We start from the raw sequence: 24,477 nt of genomic DNA, 5'->3' as shown, positions 1-24,477 counted from the left end.
TGTACTGTTCTACTTTTATGTTTTAATTAATACTTTTGTGCTCTTTTGTTATGTAATTGTTTTTAAGAAAACTGTGTAGTCTCAATTCAACTCCCAAAACAAACATTTTGCTCTCTTTCATACCAATGTCTCGACAGTGATTGTATATTATTAGGGAGGTAATTATTTATGTAGACGAGAAAGTGAACTGGACAGTGATGGAGGCCGTGTGCGGACGTTTCGCCGCATTATGTCAGAGAGAGAGAGAGAGCTTACTTACTTCTCAAAGAATGAAAGTAACTACTAGATTACACAATAATTCTTTATTTCAAACAAATACACACAGACTTCACAGACAGTTCACTTTGATTGTCACAGATTATGCGCAACAGCTTGAGAAAAAACATTGATAATGCGAGAGAAATGTGTGAGCTAACGGTTCACATGAGGAGGGATAGTGAGAGAGAGTTCACTGGATACATTGATACAATGGCGAGAAAATGTCTGAGCTAAGGGGTCACACACTTGACTTCGGCTAAAGGTCCCGTGTGAAATGCCGAAATGAAATGCCCCGCGCCGAAACGTCCGGCGGTGAAACGTCCGGCTCCGAAACGTCCGGCGGCGAAACGTCCGTGTACCGATGGAGGCAAATCAAGAAGAGTTGATTGCAGACAGGTAGATACTGAGTCAGAAATCACACACACATATCACAAGACAAGATGTGACAGATAAGATGAGAAACAGGATGAGCGAAAAGACGGGCTGTTCACCTGATGTGAACTGTTTTCATCTTTTTGTTGTCACTGACATAATTTTTCACCGTATGGACAATGTTAGTGTTTAGAAATTTCAGACTTTACTTCATGCATGACCAGTTCAATGGCTTGTAATGAAAACAATTCTCTCCTTCACTATTACATGATTACTGTCATGATGACTCCAACGACAAAGAGACATCGAAACCTCGACAAGGTTGTTGCAGCATAAAATAATGTGAAGATAATTTTGCTGATAACTAATACAACACATTAAAAGTCAACCCGAGTGGGATTTCCCTGCAGAGTGGGTCTGTTTAAATACAGGCTCCATTACAACAGGTAGCGTCGACTATGCCCCCATCAAAATTAAGTTGTTTTTTTTTTTATGGGAGGAGGGGAATTGGGGTTTTAGGACAAACTAGCAACTAAGGCTATATCTCGGGAAAGCAACCAGTAGTGTAAACAGATGCCACATGCAAAGAAAGAACAGCGTGCCCGACACGAGAGTTGAACCCAGGACAGCTAACCCTGACAGCTAACTTATGTATCAATTCATGGCTAATTAAGAACGTGCTTTTGATTGTCTGAACCTGGTTAAGACGATGAAGGCTCAGTCAGTTAGAGCAAGTATCGCGGATATTCTGGCATATCTAAAATACTTCTTAAAGATGCCATATCAGATATAACTCCATCAGTATACATGCGTATGTATGGTTTGAGTACGACCCTGTCTTAATGCACACAAAGAAGCAAAATATTTGTGTTATACTAAACAGTTTTTTTTTAATTTCTTTTCTACGTTAGAACGAGTTCAAAACATGCGAAGATCACATCTGTGACTATCTTAGATATAAATACAGAACCGTCGACATGATAAGAAAAAGCTACCAAAAGCAAACCTAGAGTCCACTTATCATAATTCATTCACAGCATAAAGACTAGAGTTGTGTTCTGTGGAACCACAGGATGGTGTGTTACTCATTCAGATTTTTGGCTATGATCATATTTATAAGTGGTGAGTGTTTGCCTTTATTTCTATCTCTGATACACTTCTTTCTCCCTCACCTTCTTCTTCTCCTCCTCTCTCTTTCTTTTTGTATACAATACACTTCCTTCTTCCTCATTTCCTTTCTCTCTCTCTGTATGACTCATTGCATTCTCCATGACTTTTCTCTTTCTCTTGTCACTTCTATTATTGTATAAATCCGAGATGATTCAATTGTAAACTAATAAAATAAAGAATTATTTGTTCTATCTACACTGGAGGCACTTTTATTTATTTCATAATTTTTATTAATTTACTTTAAATTAAGTGGGTTATAATTGTAATTAGTTTATATAAAAGTTAACCAGCATCAAGCCTGCCAGTCTGTATTTCAATTCAGAGAACATTATCATGCATATTCTGCACTGTCAGTACTGACATCTGTCTGTTCTCACTGAGAAATTGGATAAGTGTGGAGCTACTCGCATGAGATCATCAATTTCAATATTCAAAATGTTATCTTTGCTACACACTGCAACGGAACAAGAATCTGATGACACACCTGTAGAGCTCCAATAAACGATTCTTTAATACATTTGTGTTTAGTCTCTGCCCTGCTGTACTATCTCTCTGTATTAACATCAGTAATGAATTATGCAGATCATCTGCTACTTAGCTTCCGAAGTATTTAAAATAAGCTACACGTTATATATTTTTGGTGTTCTTTTGATGTCTTATGTCACATGATGTTTTAATGTACCGTAAACAAACAACAATTTCATCAAGGTATATATTAAGATGTTTTCTGCATGTGTTTTTTAATTTGTGTATACATTTGTATTCTGTATTTGTATGTGTATTAGAACTGCAGTAAAAAAATAGTTGTAGTAAACAGCTGTTGTTTGTGTTTGTCAGGATCGAATGCTGTACTTTGGTCTTCGTCCCCGGACAACATCACGGCATGCGACGGACATGACGTATCAATCCCATGGTCCTTCACGCTGAGTTCCACCGAGACTGTCATTAGCACCACGTGGTTTGTAGAGGTCAGCTGACTTTATTTTAATGATTACTGGTTACTCTCCGGGCTGGAGGAGAAATGTCTTATTACCAACAACTGCGCATTAATTAAAGAAAACCTGCATGTTTCGAAAGGTGAAACACTCTGTGTCATTCAATGTTAGTTCAACATGAATGTGTTTCAGAGAAATGACCGAAGAAATCTATTCGCCAGCCTCACCGAGGGCGAGTTTTTCCCACACTCACGGCAGCACGTGCAGTTCGTATCCAACGCCGGTATCAGGCTTCAATATGTGACTGTCAACGACACAGGGCTGTACTCCGTACACGTCAGCAGTGTTGACAGCGCTGGTCACGTGACCATAAGCAATCGTTCTTCTCGCTGTGCAAGTAGCAGGTAAAGACCTAAGCAATTAGTGGAGTAGATGGAGATAATTTGTGCAGATGACAGACATTCAAGACAGAATACACGGTCTTTTCTGGCAAATTGGTATATACTTGTATGTTTAGTACTGATCTTTTGTAGATATTTTGCTTGACAACTTAGAACTACCGCTCGGGTATTTGATCATCATGGCTAAAGATTTAAAATATTTGATGTGCCTGAAGTTTCTAACAGCTATTAATGTTCTGGAAAAAATCTTTTTTTAATTATTAAACAAAATATTAGCACACGTGAAACCTTCAGGCTACTGTAGTTTGAGGAGAAATGTCTTTTATTTATTGTAATCTGCCATTGTTGCATTTACACAACACACAGCTCCCCAAGTTCTGTCTGGGAGTCAGTTAGTAGCTCGCCATCGCCCCGCGCCAGAGAAAGATGACGTCACGGGGGTTTGGCACGTGATCTTGGAATGTGGACAGTTCTCAGACCGGGGTCAGCCGCCGGTCAGCGTCCAATGGAGGGTCAGTTGTTTTTTAGATTAGCATGACTATAGTTAGCTTTATAGAATGTGTTTTTATCTTTATAACAACGTGATGATTCTTTTCCATTCTAATATCAAAACTATTAATTATTAAAAATGTAAAAATAATGTCAGAATATTTGTGAAACATACAGCGGTGCTATCAAGATAAGTAATATGTGTTATAGTTGGCCCTCGTGTTCATCACACAAAACCCATCAGGGAGCACAGTACCATTTTAAGCCCGGACACATATCAGAATAGATGATACCACAGTACACATTATTTTCTATACTAACTACATATATCTTTGTTTTAGACGCCATCAGGAGCTGTGTATACAAACGTCAACTACCGGGAAGGTTACTTTTACCTCCCTCTGCAAGCTTGTGGAGTAGGGAACTACACTTGCTCTCTCTCATACCAGAGTGTAGCAAAGGAATCTTAGTATGCTACTCGGGAGTAGCTGTTATGCAGACAAAACGTGAAATGGACAGTGATGGAGCAAATCAAAGGAGCTGATTGCAGCTGGCACAGATTCTGCGACAGAGAACAGGAGCTCAAGTCCAGGTCCAGATATATGCGCCAGGAGAACCAGGAGCTAGAATCCCAAGTCCATAATCTTACACACAGAATAAATCAGCTTGAAAAACAGTTGATTAATGAAGGTTGATGAAAGCGGATGCAGTAGCAGCAGACGTATTATTAGTAATAATCTTTTGTTGTTATTATTGATGATGATGATGATGAGGGATGATGATGATGATGATGATGATGATGACTGAGAAGAAGAAAAAGCAAACAAGTTTCTGAAGAAATGTTTGCATATGAAAGGGTTTAAAATGTTCGTCAATGCCCAGCAAGAGTTTAAACCGTTTTTTCTGTTGATGAGCTGTTAGGCACGTGCATGGACATCAAAGAAATCGTAGTCACTGGGTCTGGCGTTTACAGTTTTACCAAGGCAGTTCGACAATAACTGTTTACTGCGATCAGGTCACTGATGGAGGAGGCTGGACGGTAAGTAGGTGTGAACAAGCAGATCTGTAGATGGGAAGTTAATACAATCCTATAACAATACAATATTTGGAAAAATTGAGAATGGTGTACGGCACCAAGAAGTATACGAATACGAATACGAATAGTTTATTTTGTTAGGCCTTTGGGCCCATTCAAAAGGATTCAACATGTCACAAAAAATACATAGTGTTATTATCGTGGAATAGCATATCTTTTCTTTGTCCTAAATATAAAAACTTGCAAGATTGGACAGTATTGTTTCATTACTTGTTGACATAAGCATCTGCAGTTTGAATATTTGGTCTAGTGTAGTACATTGTCGGAATGAAATTTTTTCTCAGATCTTTCAGGCATGGACAACATAGTATAAATGAAACTCATCCACTTCATCAATTTGACACATAGGGCATATTTTACTTATATTATTGTCAGAATATCTTAAAGTATTGTTCATTATATCTGAAATACCAATCGAATTCTCACTAATGCATTTCTGATGAAACTATTAACATCTAAACTCAATACATCTCTCTGTGAGTCACAGATTTAATTGACTTATAGAAACTATACCTGTCACTGCTATTGATTAAAATCCATTCTTGCCAGTGGCAATCAATCAATAAATCTTTGTTTTAAAAACATTTTATAAAATTGCTTACTGATTCACTCCTTGATTAGCCAAACATGTCCAAAACCATATCTAAAAAGAAGTAACCTGATCTCAGATACCCAGTTTTGCTTTTCATTATTGTCTAATTGTTCTAACATTTTGTAAGCTCTCCATGGGAGTCTTTGTTGCTCCATCCTTGTTAATTTTATCCAATATCTGACACAGCTTATGTAAATGCTAACGAAAAGTGGATATCTGCCAAAATCACTGTATATCATCATGTTAGGAGTGCGTGTACCCACCCCCAAAAATCTTTTCATAGCATATGTGTGAACTTTTTCAATTTCTATACAGACATTTCCATGAAAGCCCCAAACTTTGGCTGCATAACATAAGACTGGTTTAACTTGCATGTCAAATAGTCTGGTAAAAACATTAACAGAATGTTTCCTATCTTGTATAATGTATTAATGATGCAGAATACTGCTTTCTTGCCTTAGCAGTTAGGGTCTTCAGACGCACGGGAAAAAAACTTAATCTTGTGGAGAAGTAAAAGGCCTAAATACTTATATGTATTTACCACATTTATTTGCATACCTCCATAGAGCCACCTTTCACTCGCTGCTAAAAATCCTCCTTTTCTAAAAACAACAATATTACTCTTGTTTAGATTAACATTAAGGCCCAGTCGTACTGATGCATTATATAAAGTATTTAGCTGGTGTTGTAGTCCTACTATAGTTTCGGACATCAATACAATATCATCTGCTAATAAAAGAATGAATATTTCCATAAATTCATGTGTAACGTTTGTCCCATGTTTTCCATTATTTATAATTTCTAAAGCTAGCTCATTAATAAAAAGCGAGAAAAGTATAGGGCTGCACACATATCCTTGCTTAACTCCCTTTGTGCATTCAATGTAATTCGTGAAATCGCCTCCACATCTCACACGGGCTTTAACCGATTTGTACATATTTTGGATGCATGTGTGTAGTTTACCATGTGTACCATGTTTGGTAAGGATTGGCCATAGTAATTTTAGAGAGACAGAGTCGAATGCTTTTTCAAAATCAATAAATGCTACATAAAATTTACGATTCATAGAAAATTGTTTCTGGATGATGGCAAATAATGTAAAAATATGGTCAACCGTAGAACGGTTATGATATGCATCGCACCAAGAAGTAAGTAGCTTGAAGTATTTGGGAACCACTCTTTCGAAGCTGAATGAAGAAAATTGTTTGCATACCTATATATATATAACAATTTGCAGCCCCAAGTCAAATCAGACAAAAAGTCACAGCATCTTGGTGTCTTTGTAGTTGTTGTCATATTTGTCGTTTTCAACCGCTACCTCCTCTTCCTCGTTAGTTTTAACTGCTGTACTTAGAGTTACAGTCTATGTGTATAAAGACTTGACTGCTTGTCACAGGTTTTCCAGCGACGACAGGACGGCTCGGTTGATTTCTTTCGAAACTGGACAGACTACCGAAACGGCTTTGGTGATTTGAATGGGGAGTTCTGGCTGGGTGAGACTTGTCTCCCTGTTTGATATGTAACTCTCTTCTCACAGCGATATAATTTTCACATGCATGCACGCTTAAACACAATCGAAAAATAACTTCCCATATGAAGTAACTTAAGAATCTTAGTGGCTGGGGATTTAAGGAGTTTGTTGGGTCAATCGCTAGCTCCATCCCAGCTGAGGACAGAAATTCCCAATATAAATTACCAATGGCCATGAATACTAGGTGTTTTGATAAACATGTCTTCCAGGACTAGAAAACCTACACACTCTCACATCATTGAGACACTACGAGCTGCGAGTGGACCTCGAAGCATTTAACGGAAGCCGGGCGTTTGCACATTACAGTGGCTTCAGGATTGGGGATGTTGACACCGATTATACCTTGTATTTTGACGATTTTCTGGGCGGAAACGCAGGTACGAGGCTTGTTGAGGATACTTAAGTATCGGTAAAACATAAAATGCTTAAATTTATATATCTTTCATGTACTATATTTCATGCATACAAAGTTTAAAGTCTACCTTTCTAATATCTATTTACTTAGTATAGAGTTCAAGTCGGAAACTGGAGAGATTTCAGTCATGCTTCCCTCCTAGAAGGGGATCAGAAATATTTTTAGAGCAGTGAGGTTGTAAATTATAAAATATACTGTGATGCTTTGTTATTTATGTACTAATTATTATAAGTTCTTCAATGAAACGAATTGTTAATGTGAGGTGGAAGCAGAAACTAAATGTTTTAATAAAGTGATAATATATTGGATGATTTTGTTAGATTGATCAATCAATTCTCTTAGACATGGATTCATTTTGAGTGAAGTTAATAATTGTTACAGGTGACAGTTTGACATACCACAAAGGAATAACGTTCGTGACACGTGATCATGGCAATTCCTTGAATTGCGCCAGACATCACCACGGCGCTTGGTGGTACTCGGAGTGTTACATGTCTGACCTCAATGGCATCTACAGACCAACTGCTGAAGATTCAAATGTAGGCGGTGTTTCCTGGAGGAGTCTTACAACTGACAACTTTTCACTGAAACGGGCAGAAATGAAAATACGACCTATGTAGTGAGAAATTTCTTGGACATAAATTGCAATCGGCTTTCTCGTTAAAACTAAAGCAACTGTATTATCCTGCAATATTAATATTTGTCGTTAATTGCTATGTAATTCTTTCAGCTCCAGGAAAACCACTTTGTCTAAATTTCTACACACACACAATACCACACACACACACACACACACACACACACACACCACACACACACACAACACACACACACACACACACACACACACACACACACACACACACACACACACACACACACACACACACACACACACACACACACACACACACACACACACACACACACACACACACACCACACACACACACACACACACACACACACACACACACACACACACACACACACACACACACACACACACACACACACAGAAGATAAGAATACAATCCTTTGCAGTAGTCAAGAAGCTTTGGAAACAATACCATGTTATAAAGATTGTCTCAATAAAACTTTGAAAATTAATTGTAAACGTTAGTAAAGATGTAAAACTTATATAGTCTTGGGTTTAATGTGGAAGATGGTCTCGTTTATAAGAATTATCCAGTTGTGTCTGTTCATGTGAAAAAGTTGAATGTTTTATAGAATGTTGTGGTTAATAAGAGAAATTACACCGGGCTCTTTCGTTTGCTTCAATGGAGTCTCGTCCTCTGATGTCAACTCGACTGAGTGTGAGCTGATGACATGGTATGGTTGGACATTGCTCATGGCCATCTTGATTGTCATCACTGATATACATCACTAGTCCAACTAACGATACACCATCGAGCACTTGAGTTCAAATCCTTACAATGACTTTCATTTCCTCTCCCTCGCTGACATCACACAGCTCACCCTAGTCTTGTCACCTCCATCACAGCCTGTACTACACCTTTAATGAGATCACTCGTTGTCACCAAGCCAGCAACAAACCTTAGTGTGAGCAGTGTTAAAGTGAAGAAGATCTGTACCATTATTTTCCACTTAAAATAAACCTACAGTGAAACACACTACTATGGACTCAAATTAAACAAAACATACAACATCGCTGCAGAATATCAACAAAACAAAAACAACAACCCAACATCAAAATTAACAGAATCAAATAGCAAGCTGAGAAAAGAAATAGTAGTCACTGTTTTAATTAAAACTTAGAGAAAAAACAACAGTAGAATCCAAGTAGATTCTTCACCAGACTTGTAACATTGCTTTTTTATGAATGCACTGTTTTATACTTCAGTTTTATCTCTTAGTTATTTTATTTGTAAATAGGACAGATTCTTTGCTACACTTTTCGTGATTGCTCTCTCTCTATATATATAGATAATTCCGAAATGATAAGAAACTCTGTGTAGTAAGCATCGTGAAGACCTTATCTACAAGTGTCTTCACCAGGGACAGTAACCGCCAGCTGACTTACCTTCATCGTCATGTCCATTTGTTGGTTGTTGAGATCAGTGGCTATTGTAGTTTTCACAACCAGTGAGTATGTCATCTGTCATTCTGTGTGCGTGCTTGCTAATATTTATGAATAAATGTATTTGTGTATGAAGGTATTTATGCGATTGATATCTTTTTCCTGCTTTCTTTCTCTCTTCCCGACATTTCCCCATTTTTGATGCCTTAGCCGCACCAGTATAAAAGCTTTATTTTGAAATTTATTAAACGACATCATGACAGCTTGTCTGTACTCACGGATAAAACTAATTAAATTGGCAAATTGTGTCCAGGTATCAGCTAAAATTATATTCTTTACGATTCTACTTTTGCTTTCTAACCCTGGAAATCGAATCTGCTTTATTTGGTAAGGCTTATATCCCACAATTCATAATCTCAAATAAACTTTCCTGTCTCTATAGATAGAAATCTGATGTATACTTTTCTTTCCTATCTTCTTTTGAAAATCACTGTTAAGTCTTCTTTATTTTCACTATTTATTGAAAATGCCGAGTGCGCATTTCATGGCATCGATAACTTTAAGGAGACATATCTGATTGTCAGCATCGAGTGCTCTTGTGTGGTCTTCGTCGCCGGAAGTGAAGGAAAACATCACGGCATGCGCAGGAGATGACGTGTCGATCCCATGGTCCTTCACGACTAGCCCGACGGAAACTGTCATCGGCATCACGTGGTTTCTGGAGGTCTATTGATGTCTTTTAATGTATTTATGTACATTTTTGAGCAAATATATGAACGTCGTCCAGTAAAGTAAACACATTCCACTGATCACGTGACCGATCAATGACCAATGCAAAATCTTTAGATGCTAAACATATATCCTTGCAATCTTTTATGTTGATTGCTTAATATCTTCTTGAACTTATTAGTGTTACTCTCACTTTAAATTATTTGTTTGTGTTTTTTTGTTCCTGGAAGGCAACATCCGCCATTTAATTCAGAGTGATTGATTGTTTCTTATTTCAGAGGCATGATGGTATCAGGACGATACTCTCCAGCATTATAGACGGCGAGTTTTTCTCGTTGTCAAGGCAACACGTGCAGCTCGTGCCCAACGCCGGTGTCCGATTGCAGAATGTGACTGTCAGAGACACGGGGCTGTACTCTGTACACGTCAGCACATCCGACGACGCTGGTCACGTGACCATAAACAACCGCTCTGCTGCTGTGGAAATATCAGGTAAGAGAACCTCTGTCTCAGCCTCGCTCTGGCTGTTCACTTTAGTTGACAGACGACTTCTAGTCCCAATAAAATATAGTTGTATTTTAAGCATGTTATACACCAACTATTGTTTTATTAAAATAAGAATTATAAAATTATTATGAATTAGAAATAATATAGACCCATGTAGTAGACATAAAAAGTAAAAAACATACAATTTCATTCAATATTAAAATAAGAGGCATATCATTACATAGCATAAATAAAATAGTCGTTAGGGCAGGAAGAAACTATCAGGTTAAAGAAAAATCTAAACTTTGTCTCCGTCCACCTGTGTGTATCTGTCAGATACTCGCTTATCGTCAGGTGTGTCAGACAAAAGAACGAGGCGTATGTCATTGAGAAAAAAAAAATGCACCGTGTGTTCATGAGCAGCAGGTTTGAGTCCCACTTTCTGACTCGGTAGAAAAGGGGCATTACCTACATAATTGTAAATAATCAAAGGGTTCCATATACCCTTGAAAACGTATTTTACAGGCATACCGAGTGTTGTCCCAGCTGTTTCGGGTCTTATGTAACTTTGCTTGCCACCATTAACTGTGTGCACTTATTCCTAGTTTTTTCTTGTTTGTTTTTTAGTGTTGTTCAGTACTGCATCATTATAAAGTATCACAACTTAGATTATCGAGGGGATAATTTAAAGTTAGGTTATGCTTAACAAAATCGCTGACGTCACGCACGCAAAATCAACGGCGGTATCGAACACAGGTCAAAAGTTTTAACCCGAGCTGCACTATTGTATTTATTAAAGTTTATTTACTTTGACCACTTCGCCTTTTGTTTCTAGCTCCTCCAGTTCTGTCCGACGGTCAGTTCCTAGCACGCCGTCGCGCCGCGCCAGCGAGGGATGACGTCACGGGCACCTGGCACGTGGTCCTGGAATGTGGACAGTTCACGGACCGGGGTCAACCCCCGATAAACGTCCAATGGACGGTTAGTGGTTTATTTGGAGAGAACATAGAGAATATTATCTCTTCTTGTTCCTAATCACCTCAGTGGAGCAAAGGGCCAATGATAACAAAATGGCTGCCTAACATTGCTATGGTATTTTTTTACAGTCACCATCAGGAACTGTGCATACAGACGTAAACTACCAAGATGGCTACTTTCTTCTCCCCCTGCAAGCCGTGGAGACAGGGAACTATACGTGTTCTCTCACAGGCAGTAGTCCGGCAAGGCGATGTCTTGCCAGCGACTCCATCTTACTAAGGGAGACAGCTGTTTACGTAGACGACGAGAACGTGAAGTGGACAGTGATGGAGGCGAATCAAAGGGAGTTCATCGAGAAGGAAGAGCGTCTGCGACAGGAGAACGAGGCTCTGAAATCGCAGGTCCAGAATCTGACACAAAGGCTGCACCAGCTACAAGACGCCATTGATATTGAAAATACTCGTAGGTTATCTCCCCTTACAGTCTCTATAAACCACAGTGCTTGAATGAAAGTGTTATATTAAGTCGATGCCACCACGTTTTATTATTATTATTATTATTATTATTATTATTATTATTATTATTATTATTATTATTATTATTATTATTATTATTACTACTACTTTTATCCAGTCCTCGTGGTCACAAATCTCTCAAATATGCAAAAAGACATTCAATACAAGCTTACTTTAAACTAATAATTACCCACAGTGAGCATCTAACCGTCAACAACGTAACTGATCGAATTTTTATTTCTTTTTTTTTCAGCGAGTGGTCAAGCCTCGTGTGCAGATATACAACAACAGTACAGCATGAGTGGTGTTTACAAACTGTCTGTGGAGAACGTGTCCATGTCCGTGTACTGTGACCTGGTCACTGACGGAGGGGGCTGGACGGTGAGGACTTGCATGAGCCAAAAAAGAGAGAAGGAGAAATAATTTGCATACAGTATGCTATAATTAGCACGGTCTTATCCTCCAAATGACTCAACACTAAATAATGTAAACAAAAGTCACACATTGATGCTTGACATTCAGAGAGAGCGAGTTACTTTTAAAAATGAGAAAATGTAATGGTGACATGTAGGAAAGATGTAGAACGATAGTTTGGCAATAAGCGACATTTTTGTTTCAAATGTTTTCCTCAGATTACTGTGATGTGTAAATTATATATTTCAGGTGTTTCAGCGACGAAAGGATGGCTCAGTTGATTTTCTCCGGAACTGGACAGACTACACACGTGGCTTTGGGGATCTCAACGGGGAGTTCTGGCTGGGTGAGATGTGTGTGTGTGTGGCTGGCTTGTTAGATACTCGGATTTTGTAAGGTTTATATTATTAACTTCCACAATATCAAGAACAGTATTGTCGGGGGACACGTTGAAATAAGCTGCAGATGACGAACTTTGCAATCTTAATAACAAATGTGGTGTTGACTTTTTATTGTTGTTGTTTTGTTGGTGTTAATCTGACTTCATAACTGTTCTCTAAGGGCTGGAGAACTTGCACATTCTGACTTCATCAAGAAGGGTGGAAATGCGGGTGGATTTACAAGCGTATGACGGGACTCGAGCCTTTGTTGTGTACGGCAACTACACCATCGGCAACAGCAGCACCAACTACACATTCAACTACGACACTTTCCAGGGTGAAGATGCAGGTGAATAAACTACTTGGATATAATTAAATATCGCCAGGAAAATAACGAAGAAAATAATTTTTAGTAATAAATATTCCCGGCACCCAGAATGCACACACATCTGTCAACAATAAGTGTCCAGTCACAATCTAGTTAAACATCTCGCTGCACATGTTAAGCTTACGTGTATCTTTAATTACTATTTTATTGTAAAAGAAATTCCGATTGGGGTCTATTATCATTGCTGTTAATTGTGTTTCATAAGTGTTTAACTCAAATCTTGAATTGAAAACTAAGTTTTAGTAGGGTCTCAGCGTTTGTTGCTGACATCAGGACTTATTCTATAAATTTTTGATTCTTGAAGTATCTACTTTTAGAACAGCTGGATTTAAATGCAAAATTATTTTCCAACAAATTTACCTTTAAATAAGCTGCATTTTAATTTAAACACAAATATATAGATATTTCCAAAAAAGTTACATGTGACATACAGAAACATGATGACATGGCAATGACTTGTTGCAGGTAACAGTCTGCTAATTCACAAAGGTCACGAGTTCGCCACCCAGGATCATGGCAGTAATGCCCATTGTGCTGTTACTTACCACGGGGGTTGGTGGTTCAACGATTGTCTCCGCTCGAACCTCAATGGTATCTACAGACCGAATGCTACAACACCACATGCCGATGGAATCATCTGGGCCGACTTTAAGATGTTTGAAACTTCGCTGAAACGAACGGAGATGAAGATACGTCCATTGTCTTGAGTTTTCACATTAATGTCATTGTTCTACTTAGATTGCACACGAGTTTATCTCAGAATAATAAAAAAAAATTATATCTGGAGCAAATACTCTTGAATTACTGCTGAAGTCCAAGCTTTTCATTTTTAGTTTTATCACAGTGTGCCTGTGTGTGTAATAAATAAATAAATAAATAAATAAATAAATAAGGGTGGAATGTATAAGTCAGTGAACCCGGGATTCAGTAACTGAGGGAATCATTAGCGCACTCGTGCACACACACGCACACTTGTTTAGTGTTTACCTTGCTGCTACAGAAAAGTTCTGGATGTGATGTTGGAGGTTGAGGGATATAAACAGATAATTTTCCACAAAACTTGATAAGGAGAAAAACAAAAAATAACATTCCCTGCTCAGATAATAAAACCTTTAATGAGATCCCTGAATACCAACTGTAACCAAAATTAAAACTTTCGCTACGTGGGTCGGATTTTCATTTCAGTCCGTTTCAACGATTCACGAAAGCCTGTAAAATCTTTCCAGATGACTCCATCAGATGGTGGTGTCTTAGCAGTTGGTCTGTAGATACCGTTGAGATTAGCGTAGAGACAATTGTAGTACCACCATCCCCCGCTCCACATCAGACCACAGGAATATTTGTTGTCACGATCCCTTGTCCAGAATCCGGACCCTCTGTGGAATGTCAGGCTGTCCCCTGCAATATATATATATATATTATTTTACCTGTTTCTTTCATTTTCTTTCAAACTTTATAAAAAAAATGCAAAAACAGTTCATAAGAAAAACTGCGCTGATAAACTGCTTAACATCCACTGTTAATGGTTTCAGATGTTTTTGTTTTACCTGAAGTTTCATGTTTACGGCGATGGGATTATTTGTCAGGGTGTAAATATTTCTTTTTTCAGATCTTATATCGATCTATAAATATTTTATAAATTTTTTTACCTGCATTTCCGCCAATAAAATCATCAAAGTCGAATGTATAGTTGGTGCTGATGTCGCCAATCCTAAAGTTGCTGTAAGTTGCGGACGCCCGAGTCCCGTTGAAGGATTCCAGGTCCACCCGCAGTTCGTACCTGCGGGACGATGTCAAGGTATGCAGATTGTCCAGTCCTGGAAAATTTATGGTTTCATATTAATAATAATAAATACATACTTCTTTAGATATTCATTGTTGTGAGAACACATAGCATGCGTGTCTAACAAACAATCAAGTGGCCATAATTATGAACCGAAGGTACATCGTCGTCAGGGTAAACGAAGGACAGGCTACATTTTTCCAAGCTATGAAGATAGCTAATTACCCTTACTTAATCACCAGGGCTACTGGAGTAATTCACATAAGTGTTTCTGTTTATCTTCCACACACAATGTCTCAATATCAGGCGTTATATGGGTGGGTGTGAACGGAAAAGCAGTGTCAGAAAGACGGATGGACAGACAAAGGTAAAGGTAGATGAATAGAAAGGTCAATGTTACCTAGCCAGAACTCTTTGTTCAGATCACCAAAGCCCTGTCTATAGTTTGTCCAGTTACGGGAAAAGCTAACGGAACCGTCTTGACGACGCTGAAACACCTGAGATACATGATTGTGCATTATAGTTATGATTACCATGATGATGATGACGACGACGACGACTACAACTACGCTGTAATAAAATCATTATCATAAGGACTCAACACCACAATTTCTTAATAAAGAATTGTTGATGAAACCATCTGGTTCACCACAAAAAGTAGACATCGTATCCAGATTCCTTAAATACATTGTTTTCTGAATTAAAGATTAAAGAAAAGTCTGCCCTGAAATAGATTGTCAAACGTTTTGAAGTACATGTTAGCTGACACACAGCAATACTACTCATCACCATCACCAGGTCTAGTAAAGAACCTTCCAGAGAATAGCATTTCCGATATCCTTTATCTCCCTTACTTGCTCTTCCAAGTGACCTCACGTGTCAAGTGCTTACCGTCCATCCTCCCCCGTCGGTGACCTGGTCGCAGTAGACGGACATCGATACTTTTCCCACGAAAATTTGGTAAACACCACTCATGGTAGAATGTTGTAGTACAGCTAAACAAGCTAAAACACAAAACATGCATTTTATTTAGTATTCAACTTCCACAGTTTATAATTACTGTTTCGAATCACCCGATGTTGTATTTGTTAATTAAAAATGCTCTCTTAAGGTGTAAAAAAGTGAAAATCCACATTGTCACACAATAGGGTGAAGACATACAGGAAGAACAAGCAAAAGATGGAGGTGTCAAAGCAATACAGTAACGGCAACCGACTTACACGAATCTTGAAGATCTACCACTTGTTGGAACTGGTGAACCATCTGTGTCAGATTTTGGACTTCGGACTGCAACAACTGGTTCTCCTGTCTCAGAATCTTCTCTTTCTCTATCAGCTCCCTTTCATTGGCCTCCATCAGATTCCATTTCACATTGTCGCCGTCCACGTAGACAGTTGCCTCCCCTAGTACAATGGAGTCGCTGGCAATACATCGCCTTGCCGGTCCCTGCTCTAGGAAAGAGCAAGTGTAGTTACCTGACTCCACTGTCTGCAGGGGGAGGAGAAAGTAACCGTCCTGGTAATGGATGTCTGTGTAAATGACTCCTGATGGTGACTGTAAAAAAAATTAACGAATATTTTGACAATTTGTTTGTATTATTACTTTTCTGTATCCTTGTAAAGCACCTAACAATTCTTTCTGTGTGTGTGTGTTTTTGCGACTCATTTCAACACCAGAAAAGAAAATAAATATTTAATATTAATTAATATATAGACGGGTATGTATGTAACATTATTTATCACCTTATCAACCGTGTTATACACGCTGTCATGGTGTGTTGGTCACTCAGCCTAGTGATGAGTCAAGCGAGAACAATAAAAGATGTGTTTTGATTAAAAAATAAATTATCTGTCATTTTACACTCTACTACCAATAAGAAACCACTAACAGTCCATTCGGCAATGACCGGCGGTTGACCCCTGTCCATGAACTGCCCACATTCCAGCATCACGTGCCACATCCCAGTGACCTCATCCTTCACTGGCGCAGGGCGATGGCGAGCTAGGAGCTGACCCCCAGACAGAGTTGGAGGAGCTGGGACATGGCAAAAGGCGAGGTTGGTCATAGTAAACATCGGGAGACATATTAGCAGGAATCAAGGAAGGATGTAATATTATTTAAGAATTAAAATGTTCCCCCACTACCTGGCAGTCATAAGCAATTTCAAGAAATAAAAATAATGTGAGAGTCTGGATCATGGGTCGATCGAAGAACTTTACATGGTTTCTCTCTGGTTTCTGAGTTAGAAACGATTCCATGGTCTGGTGGTAAGTTCGATGTTAACGGCAGGCTAAACTGCCCACCCAGTGGATACCTTCATGGGATCTTAGTTCTTCCTGGCATAATTACCTCCCTTTCCTGTCTCAAAACACTCAAAATATCTATTGCGCATGTCCGACCTCTGCAATAAACAATAAGAGACAACTCTAGTGGACAGTCACAACCAGTCTATAAGTTTTCTCACCCGACACTTGCACAGCAGCAGAATGGTTGCTAATGGTCACGTGACCACCGCCGTCGGATGTGCTGACGTGTACAGAGTACAGCCCCGTGTCGTTGACAGTCACGTTCTGTAGCCGGACACCAGCGTTGGACACGAGCTGCACGTGTTGCCTTGACAACGAGAAAAACTCGCCGTCTATAAGGCTGGCGAACATCGTTCTCTTTCCCTCATTTTTCTGAAACATGAGGCAACGTTCAAATGACATCCAATCAAACAGGGTGTTACAAATTTTGAAAGTATCTGAATTAATTCGACCTTAATGAAAATGATGCAAATCTTTACAGGATGAAGTTTGATTATTTACATAATGCAGTATGAAAATATTTTAAAGAAAACCTTCACGTGAAGTCTAAAAATACAATCAGCAGACCTCCAGAAACCACGTGATGCCAATGACAGTTTCTGTTGGGCTGGTCGTGAAGGACCATGGGATTGATAGGTCATCTCCTACACATGCTGTGATGTTTTCCTCCACTTCTGTTGATGACGACCACAGGATTGCATTTGATACTGGTAAACAGAAATGATAAGAAAAATTTAATTTAAAATTATGTTAGGAAGATGAGTGAAGGTGAATGTGAAGGTCGGATGGTAGAGAACAGCTGAGAAAAGAGTTCTTGTAAATTGTCAATTTTATTGCTAGAGTTAATGAAAGAGAAGAATAACTTAGACATTTTAGCAATCTTAAAATGTATTGCTAAAATTGCTACAATGTCTTTCCTGCGATTGATGACTAGAATTGTTTTGTTTACTTAGCGTTTGTAAACTAAGAAGAGAAAATGGAACTGTGAAAGAAAGTATTTATTAATATAAGTAGCTCATCACTGAGATATGCGCAAATTGTACACATCAGACGAACAGACAGATGAGAAGTTATAGTGCTACTTAAAATGAATGAGCTAGACCTACTGACAGACAAGAAAGTATTTACAGTTATAGAAGTAAGAGTAATGATATTTATTTACAGTCAAAAATAAATAACTTACTTTTCAGTTTAATTAAAATATAGAAATTAAGCTTTCGTTTTGATGACCCAGCAATTGGCACAGGTAGAAGAAAATGAAAGAGAGTGGAATAAAGAAAAAGAGAGAAGAGATGAGAGGAAGTTATAAAGAGAGGAGGGACAAGAAAATGAATCAATTACAGACAGATAAGTAGACGAGCAGGCAGACAAACACAAGTACAAAAGCAAACAGACAGGTACTTTCTCACCAGTTGTGAAGATCACCACTATCACCGCCCTCAACAAACAACTGGACAACATGTCGACAGACAGGAGGTGGCTGCGGGCTGTGGTGTCAAAGGCACGACCTGGCTTTTGTCTCTCATCTTGTCACTACACAGACTTTCTTATCATCTCAGTTAGATATAGCCATGGGGTCACAGAAATCACAGTTTGAAGACATCCTATAAGAACTCATATTTGTAAAGCAGAGAAAAACACAAACTTGTGTACAATTTGCTTAGTGTGCATCTCACTTGCATCCTCTAGGACACGCTCACATACATATGTACATACATTAGTGCAATCTTTGCTTGGAATTTTTAAAAATATTCTTTCCTCGAGATTTTTCATTTCTTTCATTCTTGACTTGTTTTTTTTTATTGTATACGTGCAAAGTGCATGCGACAAACTGCATGAAGATAGCATGTGTGTGTGTATATAGAGAGAGATGGAGATATGTATCGATAAAGATATATCTCAAAGATAGAAGAGCATAAGAAAGGTAAGAAATGAAGGCATGCAGGCAGGCAGACTGACAGACAACCAGCCAGCCAGCCAAACAGACAGAGAAGTAAATATCCATACAATAATGACCGATGTATAGAGCAGTATAGTTCCCACACTAACAGAATAAGTTGTGTCACGTGACAGTGTAGGCCAGTGTGTCAGTGTTATTGTCATAAGATCAGAGCTGGCAGTGACAACGAGGCTGGTATTGTGCTCTCCTACCTTATCCATCTATCGGGGTTTCTTTAAGATGATAAGAACGGTTCTCTGTTGAACAAAGAAAAGACAGGCAAGTCAAATAAAAAGATGTCTCAACCTTTGATAGTCTAATCTTACAGTTAACTACCTTAGACCGCCATGACATCCAGTTGCTTTCTGAAATCACTAGTCACAGTGGTCGTCTTCACTGGTGAGTGTCTCCATCTGTGTGCATGTGTATATTTAATTAATTATTTAAATTTTCCCTCTCTCTTACTCTCGTGTCTGTGGCAACTAATGACAGGGTCCAAAGCTTGGCCATGATATAGCATCAGTCAGATTTTTCTTTCCATAAATTATAAATAAATAAACAAATAAATAAATAAACAAACAAACTAGGCTGATAATAAAGTACTATTTCCCAAACTCTAACAGACACCTGTTCTGATATCCAATATTTCCATAAAAGGAAAGAAAAAGTTCACTGTGACATCTCAGTGTCAGTATGTGTGCCTCAGTCCTCCCAGCTGACTGAATTGCTGTAGGAGTAATTACAAGGATAATGTAACCATAGACTTTGGAAAATTAATGACTAAATATCGGGAAAGTATAGACAGGGCTTTTCTGTTGGCGGTACTGCATAAAAAAACTATTTTATCATTCACTGTCAGCAATAAATTGTTGTTTGCACGTGAATAGGTTACCTGTACTTTAAAACACCTTGCTGTCGTCGTTGTGTTCAACATTTGATGAGCTCTGATGACTAAGATCGATCTCCTGTATCAGCAAATAACTTGCAATTTCGCTTCTTCCGATAAAATTGGGAAGACATGAGTTATGTAGTTTTTGTTGTTGTTTGTTGGTTGTCCTCTTTATCGCCCGGTATGCAACGAGGCCAATCTCTAGAGTCTGTGCATGTGGTGTTTACATTTGTAAATATTTCTTCTCGTTTCTGTTATCGTTGATGAACATGGTTCCTATTGTTTACCAACATCGCTGTTATCCGAGACATTTTTTAAAAAAACTGGAATTTCTCTTTGTCAGCTTCAAATGCTTTTCTGTGGTCTTCGTTACCGGAAGAAGGAGGCACCATCACAGCTTGCCTAGGAAATGACGTGTCAATCCCATGGTCCTTCACGACGAGTACGGATGAAACTGTCATTGGTATCACGTGGTTTCTGGAGGTCTGTTGATTGTATTTTTAGCCTTCTCTCATTACATATTATAAATATTTCAATGTTTACAAAAAGCTATCTTGAGATCGTTACCCTATAGGTAAGCCTGTAAACAAAACGAAACCTTCATATTTTGGTCTTAATTTCTTTGTCATCTTATTTATCAATAATTTAACCATCTTTTGATACGATGTAAACATCAAGGCATGTTTCAGGGGAATGACGGGCAAAGAACAGTGTTCGCCAGTCTCACGGAGGGAGAGTTTTTTCCTCTGTCGAGGCAAAACGTTCAGTTCGTCCCCAACGCCGGCTTCCGCTTGCAGAATGCGAGTCTCAACGACAGGGGCAACTACTCCGTGTCCGTCAACACCCTCGACAGCGCAGGTCACGTGACGAGAAGTACCCGTTCTGCTTTTGTGGAAACGTCGAGTAAGACACTTCAATGAGTTTGTTTTTTAGCGTGTGTTATTGTATTCTGTGGCGAAATCATGTGTTCTCAAGTAGCAGCTGTCATACGTTTGACCCAGTGAATGTAAAGGTAAATGTGAACTGTAAGTGGTCCACTGTGTCTAGGACACAACCTTGGCCCCTCAGGGGCAGTATTTATGAAGCGAGGGTAACATGAGAAAATACAGGGTATCCATCGAGCTAGTCGTGAATCGGTGACTGACGATGAACCGTGTAATTCCTCCTCCATCTTAGGATAATGAGTTTGAGTAGAAAGTGAACAAAATAGAGAGACACCACGTCTTGATCATTGCTAATACATTTCACGATGTGGATTCTGATTCGACTGAATTGCCCTGTGTTACATTGTCACATCACAGCCCCTCCGGTGTGGTCTGGGGACCAGCTCGTAGCTCGCCGTAGCTCAGGTCCAGTGAGGGACAACGTCACGGGGACGTGGCACGTGACCCTGGAGTGCGGACACTTCTTAGACCGGGGTCAACCGCCGGTCAACGTCGAATGGGTGGTTAGTTATTTTCTCTCTTGTCAACATGGAGATAACTACCTGTAAAACCTAAATATTCTTGTCTCTATTCAATTTTGATAATGATAATTTATTTACACTGACTTCTCCCTACTCGGAGTCAACTCAATGTGATTCACCTCTAACCTCATTAAGTGACGCATTTTCAATCATTTCAAGTAATTATTTATCAACTGCTAAAATTATTATTTTTCTTTGAATCAGTTGAATTCCTGCATTATATTAAAGTTATGTATTATATATTTGGAAAGTCAAGGTTTTACAATAGCAGAAGGTGCAGCAAAAAAAAAAATCTAACCAACCAACCAACCAAAACCAAAAACAAACAAAAAAAAAAAAAAAAACAAAAAGAAAAAAGCAAAAAAAAACAACAAACAAACAACAACAAAAAACAACAACAACAAAAAAAAAAACCAAAAAACAAAACAAAACAAAAAATAAAAAACAAAAACAAAGAACTGTTTATTTTGTTTTCAACAGACACCGTCTGGGGCTGTTTATACAGATTCCAACTACCAAAACGGTTACTTTGTCCTCCCCTTACAATCCGTGGAGTCAGGAAACTACACTGTTCTCTCTCACATCAAAGTCCGGCAAGCCAGTGTCTTGCCAATGTCTCTATGCTACTACCGAAAGCTGCTGTCAAGTAGACGACGACACCTTGAAGCTGACTGTGGTGGAGGCCAACCAAAGGGAGCTGATGGACAAGGACCAGGTCCTGCGACAGGAGAACGAGGAGCTCAGGTCCCTGGTTCAGAACCTCACACAAAGGTTGAATCAGCTGGAGGAAGCTCTTCATCTTAAAGGTGCGAAGAAGTGGATGGTGGTCACATGCACACGCAAACACGCGTACAAACACACCACATAGAGAGGATGAGAATTACAATAATAAGTCTAAGATAGTGATAAATATTTTTACAGTAGCTTAGATGAAAATACTTTTATTTGTTGTTTTTTATATATATATATGGCACGTGTGTTTAAATGTGAGTGCATGTCATTGAGGATCTTTGAGTATGTGTAAATACCGTTAAAGAAAGACAAAACAAAGGTTTTCAAATAAAAAATTGTATATTAATGTGACTAAAATATTTAAATCAAGCCAGCAAAAATTTTTATTTTTTTTTCCTGTTAGTGCGCAACCCAGCCACGTGTATCGATGTAAAACTTGGTGGTGGTGTGAGTGGTCTTCACACTCTTATCCAAGACAGCTCGACAATAAAGGTCTACTGTGATCAGGACACTGATGGAGGAGGCTGGACAGTAAGTAGCTGAAGCTGTAATGATAATGAGATTCATTGACCACCATACCTTACCTCTCTCTGTCTTTCTCTTTCCTACACACATCGTCGTCACTTATCACTTACTTCTTATTATCCGCATCACTGATAAGTAGCATACCTGAGATATTTGTAAGGTTGTCATGGTTGTCTCAGGTCTTTCAGCGTCGACAGGATGGTTCTGTGAATTTTTTCCGCAACTGGACAGAATACACAAGTGGCTTTGGGGATCTGAACGGGGAGTTCTGGCTGGGTGAGATCAGTTCCTCTCAGTATCTATTTTATTCATCTACCCTGACATCACTGACTTTCTTTATCTCACTTTCTTTTGTCGCTCTTTTTTTCTCTGTTTCTATGTGTCCTGCCATATTTTACATGCATTCATGCACTAACGCACCTCCACGAATATTAAAAAATTTACCTTCTGGTCTTGCTTTCCGTGCTCACTACAGCGGAACAGAAATGGTCATTCACTCCACCTGAGTTATAAACTATACAACACATTGGTTAGCGGTATGTTCAAATATCCTGTATAACCAAAATGTGTTAAGTGTAACAAGTTTTGTTGACCTGTTATACTCTACTCAGGGCTGGACCACCTGCACCTTCTGACAGCATCAGGACCCTACGAGCTGCGCGTGGACCTGGAGGCCTTCAATGGCACTCGTGCGTTTGCTGCTTACAGCGGCTTCAGAATTGGTGACAATGGCTCTAATTATACACTTTATTTTGATGCTTTCTTGGGTGGAAATGCAGGTGAGAAGATTTCGTTAGTTACTGACATATTTCTAAATGATTATGGATGATGGATGACGATAATTATTATTATAGTCAAGAAATATTTATTCCAACTTTCATACACGCGAAGAATACAACCGAAAAAGTAATTAAGATCAGGTCTGACGCAGTTAGCACTTTTTCATCTTTGAAATTACTTACCTGTGTCTATAATTACTTATTTTATTTTTAAATATTCTAAATAGCTACCTATACTTATTTCCTTCAGTTGTTTTTAAACAGAATTAATGCATCGATAAAATGCACATAAAGAAGTTTCAGCAGGTTTAAAATATTATTCATGAAAGTTTAAATATTTTTTAAACTCCAATTCCAAACAGAGGCACGTGAAATAACGGACTAATTGCAGGTGACAGTCTCACAGACCACAAAGGACACGAATTCTCCACACAGAACCATGGCAATGAACTTTGTGCTAACGACTGGCACGGAGCTTGGTGGTATATCAACTGTTTCACCTCTAACCTCAATGGCATCTACACACCCAACTCTACAGCTCCACCCGGTGATGGCATCATCTGGAGCTCTTTCACCGGGGTAGATGTGTCCCTCAAACGAACGGAGATGAAAATGAGACCGATGTAGCGAGAGTTTTCACTGGTCGAATGTTCTTATTAAAGTTGAGTTGTTAATCTAATCAGCCATGTTGTTTTTTTTCTCTTCACTGAATATAATGCAACTGACCGTCATCATGATGACGGTTATTAATTTCAACAGCTTTGTTCTTGTACGGAAACTTCTCTTTCTCTCTCTTTTTTTCCTACCTCTCTAATTCTTTCTTTTTTCTAACTTGTTCTGTCTCAGTTTACTAACTCATAAATAAATAA

The 24,477-nt window shown here is 38.7% G+C and overlaps 3 protein-coding genes and 1 long non-coding RNA gene across 5 annotated transcripts; 3 read left to right on the top strand and 1 right to left on the bottom strand.

Annotated features, from left to right (window-relative positions):
* The first annotated feature begins 1,202 nt into the window (after positions 1 to 1,202).
* LOC112555017 lies at positions 1,203 to 4,090 on the top strand. Of its 2 annotated transcripts, XR_003097376.1 has the most exons (5): positions 1,203 to 1,752; positions 2,638 to 2,768; positions 2,928 to 3,139; positions 3,503 to 3,648; positions 3,967 to 4,090. It is a non-coding gene; the product is annotated as an uncharacterized LOC112555017 (long non-coding RNA). The 2 variants fall into 2 exon arrangements; XR_003097375.1 differs by having other exon boundaries at positions 2,928 to 3,648.
* Positions 4,091 to 4,146: 56 nt separating this feature from the next.
* On the top strand, positions 4,147 to 14,003 carry LOC112555495. The gene is made up of 14 exons (XM_025223929.1): positions 4,147 to 4,315; positions 4,540 to 4,664; positions 6,710 to 6,806; positions 7,054 to 7,221; positions 7,641 to 7,875; positions 9,614 to 9,687; positions 9,885 to 10,024; positions 10,308 to 10,521; positions 11,351 to 11,496; positions 11,622 to 11,955; positions 12,262 to 12,389; positions 12,672 to 12,768; positions 12,984 to 13,151; positions 13,656 to 14,003. The coding sequence occupies exons 1-14, from the start codon at positions 4,147 to 4,149 to the stop codon at positions 13,895 to 13,897; spliced, it is 2,337 nt and encodes a 778-aa protein (XP_025079714.1). The 3' UTR covers positions 13,898 to 14,003.
* A 283-nt stretch (positions 14,004 to 14,286) lies between these two features.
* LOC112555013 (angiopoietin-related protein 7-like) lies at positions 14,287 to 18,784 on the bottom strand. The gene is made up of 9 exons (XM_025223131.1): positions 18,689 to 18,784; positions 17,847 to 17,986; positions 17,438 to 17,651; positions 16,862 to 17,007; positions 16,194 to 16,527; positions 15,865 to 15,977; positions 15,374 to 15,470; positions 14,840 to 15,007; positions 14,287 to 14,588 (listed from the first exon to the last, which is right to left on the bottom strand). The coding sequence occupies exons 1-9, from the start codon at positions 18,738 to 18,740 to the stop codon at positions 14,350 to 14,352; spliced, it is 1,503 nt and encodes a 500-aa protein (XP_025078916.1). The 5' UTR covers positions 18,741 to 18,784; the 3' UTR covers positions 14,287 to 14,349.
* Positions 18,785 to 19,497: 713 nt separating this feature from the next.
* On the top strand, positions 19,498 to 24,287 carry LOC112555016 (ficolin-2-like). The gene is made up of 9 exons (XM_025223135.1): positions 19,498 to 19,617; positions 20,451 to 20,590; positions 20,797 to 21,010; positions 21,409 to 21,554; positions 22,053 to 22,378; positions 22,708 to 22,835; positions 23,009 to 23,105; positions 23,441 to 23,608; positions 24,000 to 24,287. The coding sequence occupies exons 5-9, from the start codon at positions 22,273 to 22,275 to the stop codon at positions 24,233 to 24,235; spliced, it is 735 nt and encodes a 244-aa protein (XP_025078920.1). The 5' UTR covers positions 19,498 to 19,617; positions 20,451 to 20,590; positions 20,797 to 21,010; positions 21,409 to 21,554; positions 22,053 to 22,272; the 3' UTR covers positions 24,236 to 24,287.
* Positions 24,288 to 24,477: the final 190 nt, after the last annotated feature.

Source organism: Pomacea canaliculata, linkage group LG14 (assembly GCF_003073045.1).
Source record: "Pomacea canaliculata isolate SZHN2017 linkage group LG14, ASM307304v1, whole genome shotgun sequence".
Classification (NCBI taxonomy): domain Eukaryota; kingdom Metazoa; phylum Mollusca; class Gastropoda; order Architaenioglossa; family Ampullariidae; genus Pomacea; species Pomacea canaliculata.
This window is presented reverse-complemented; position numbering and strand designations above follow the sequence as displayed.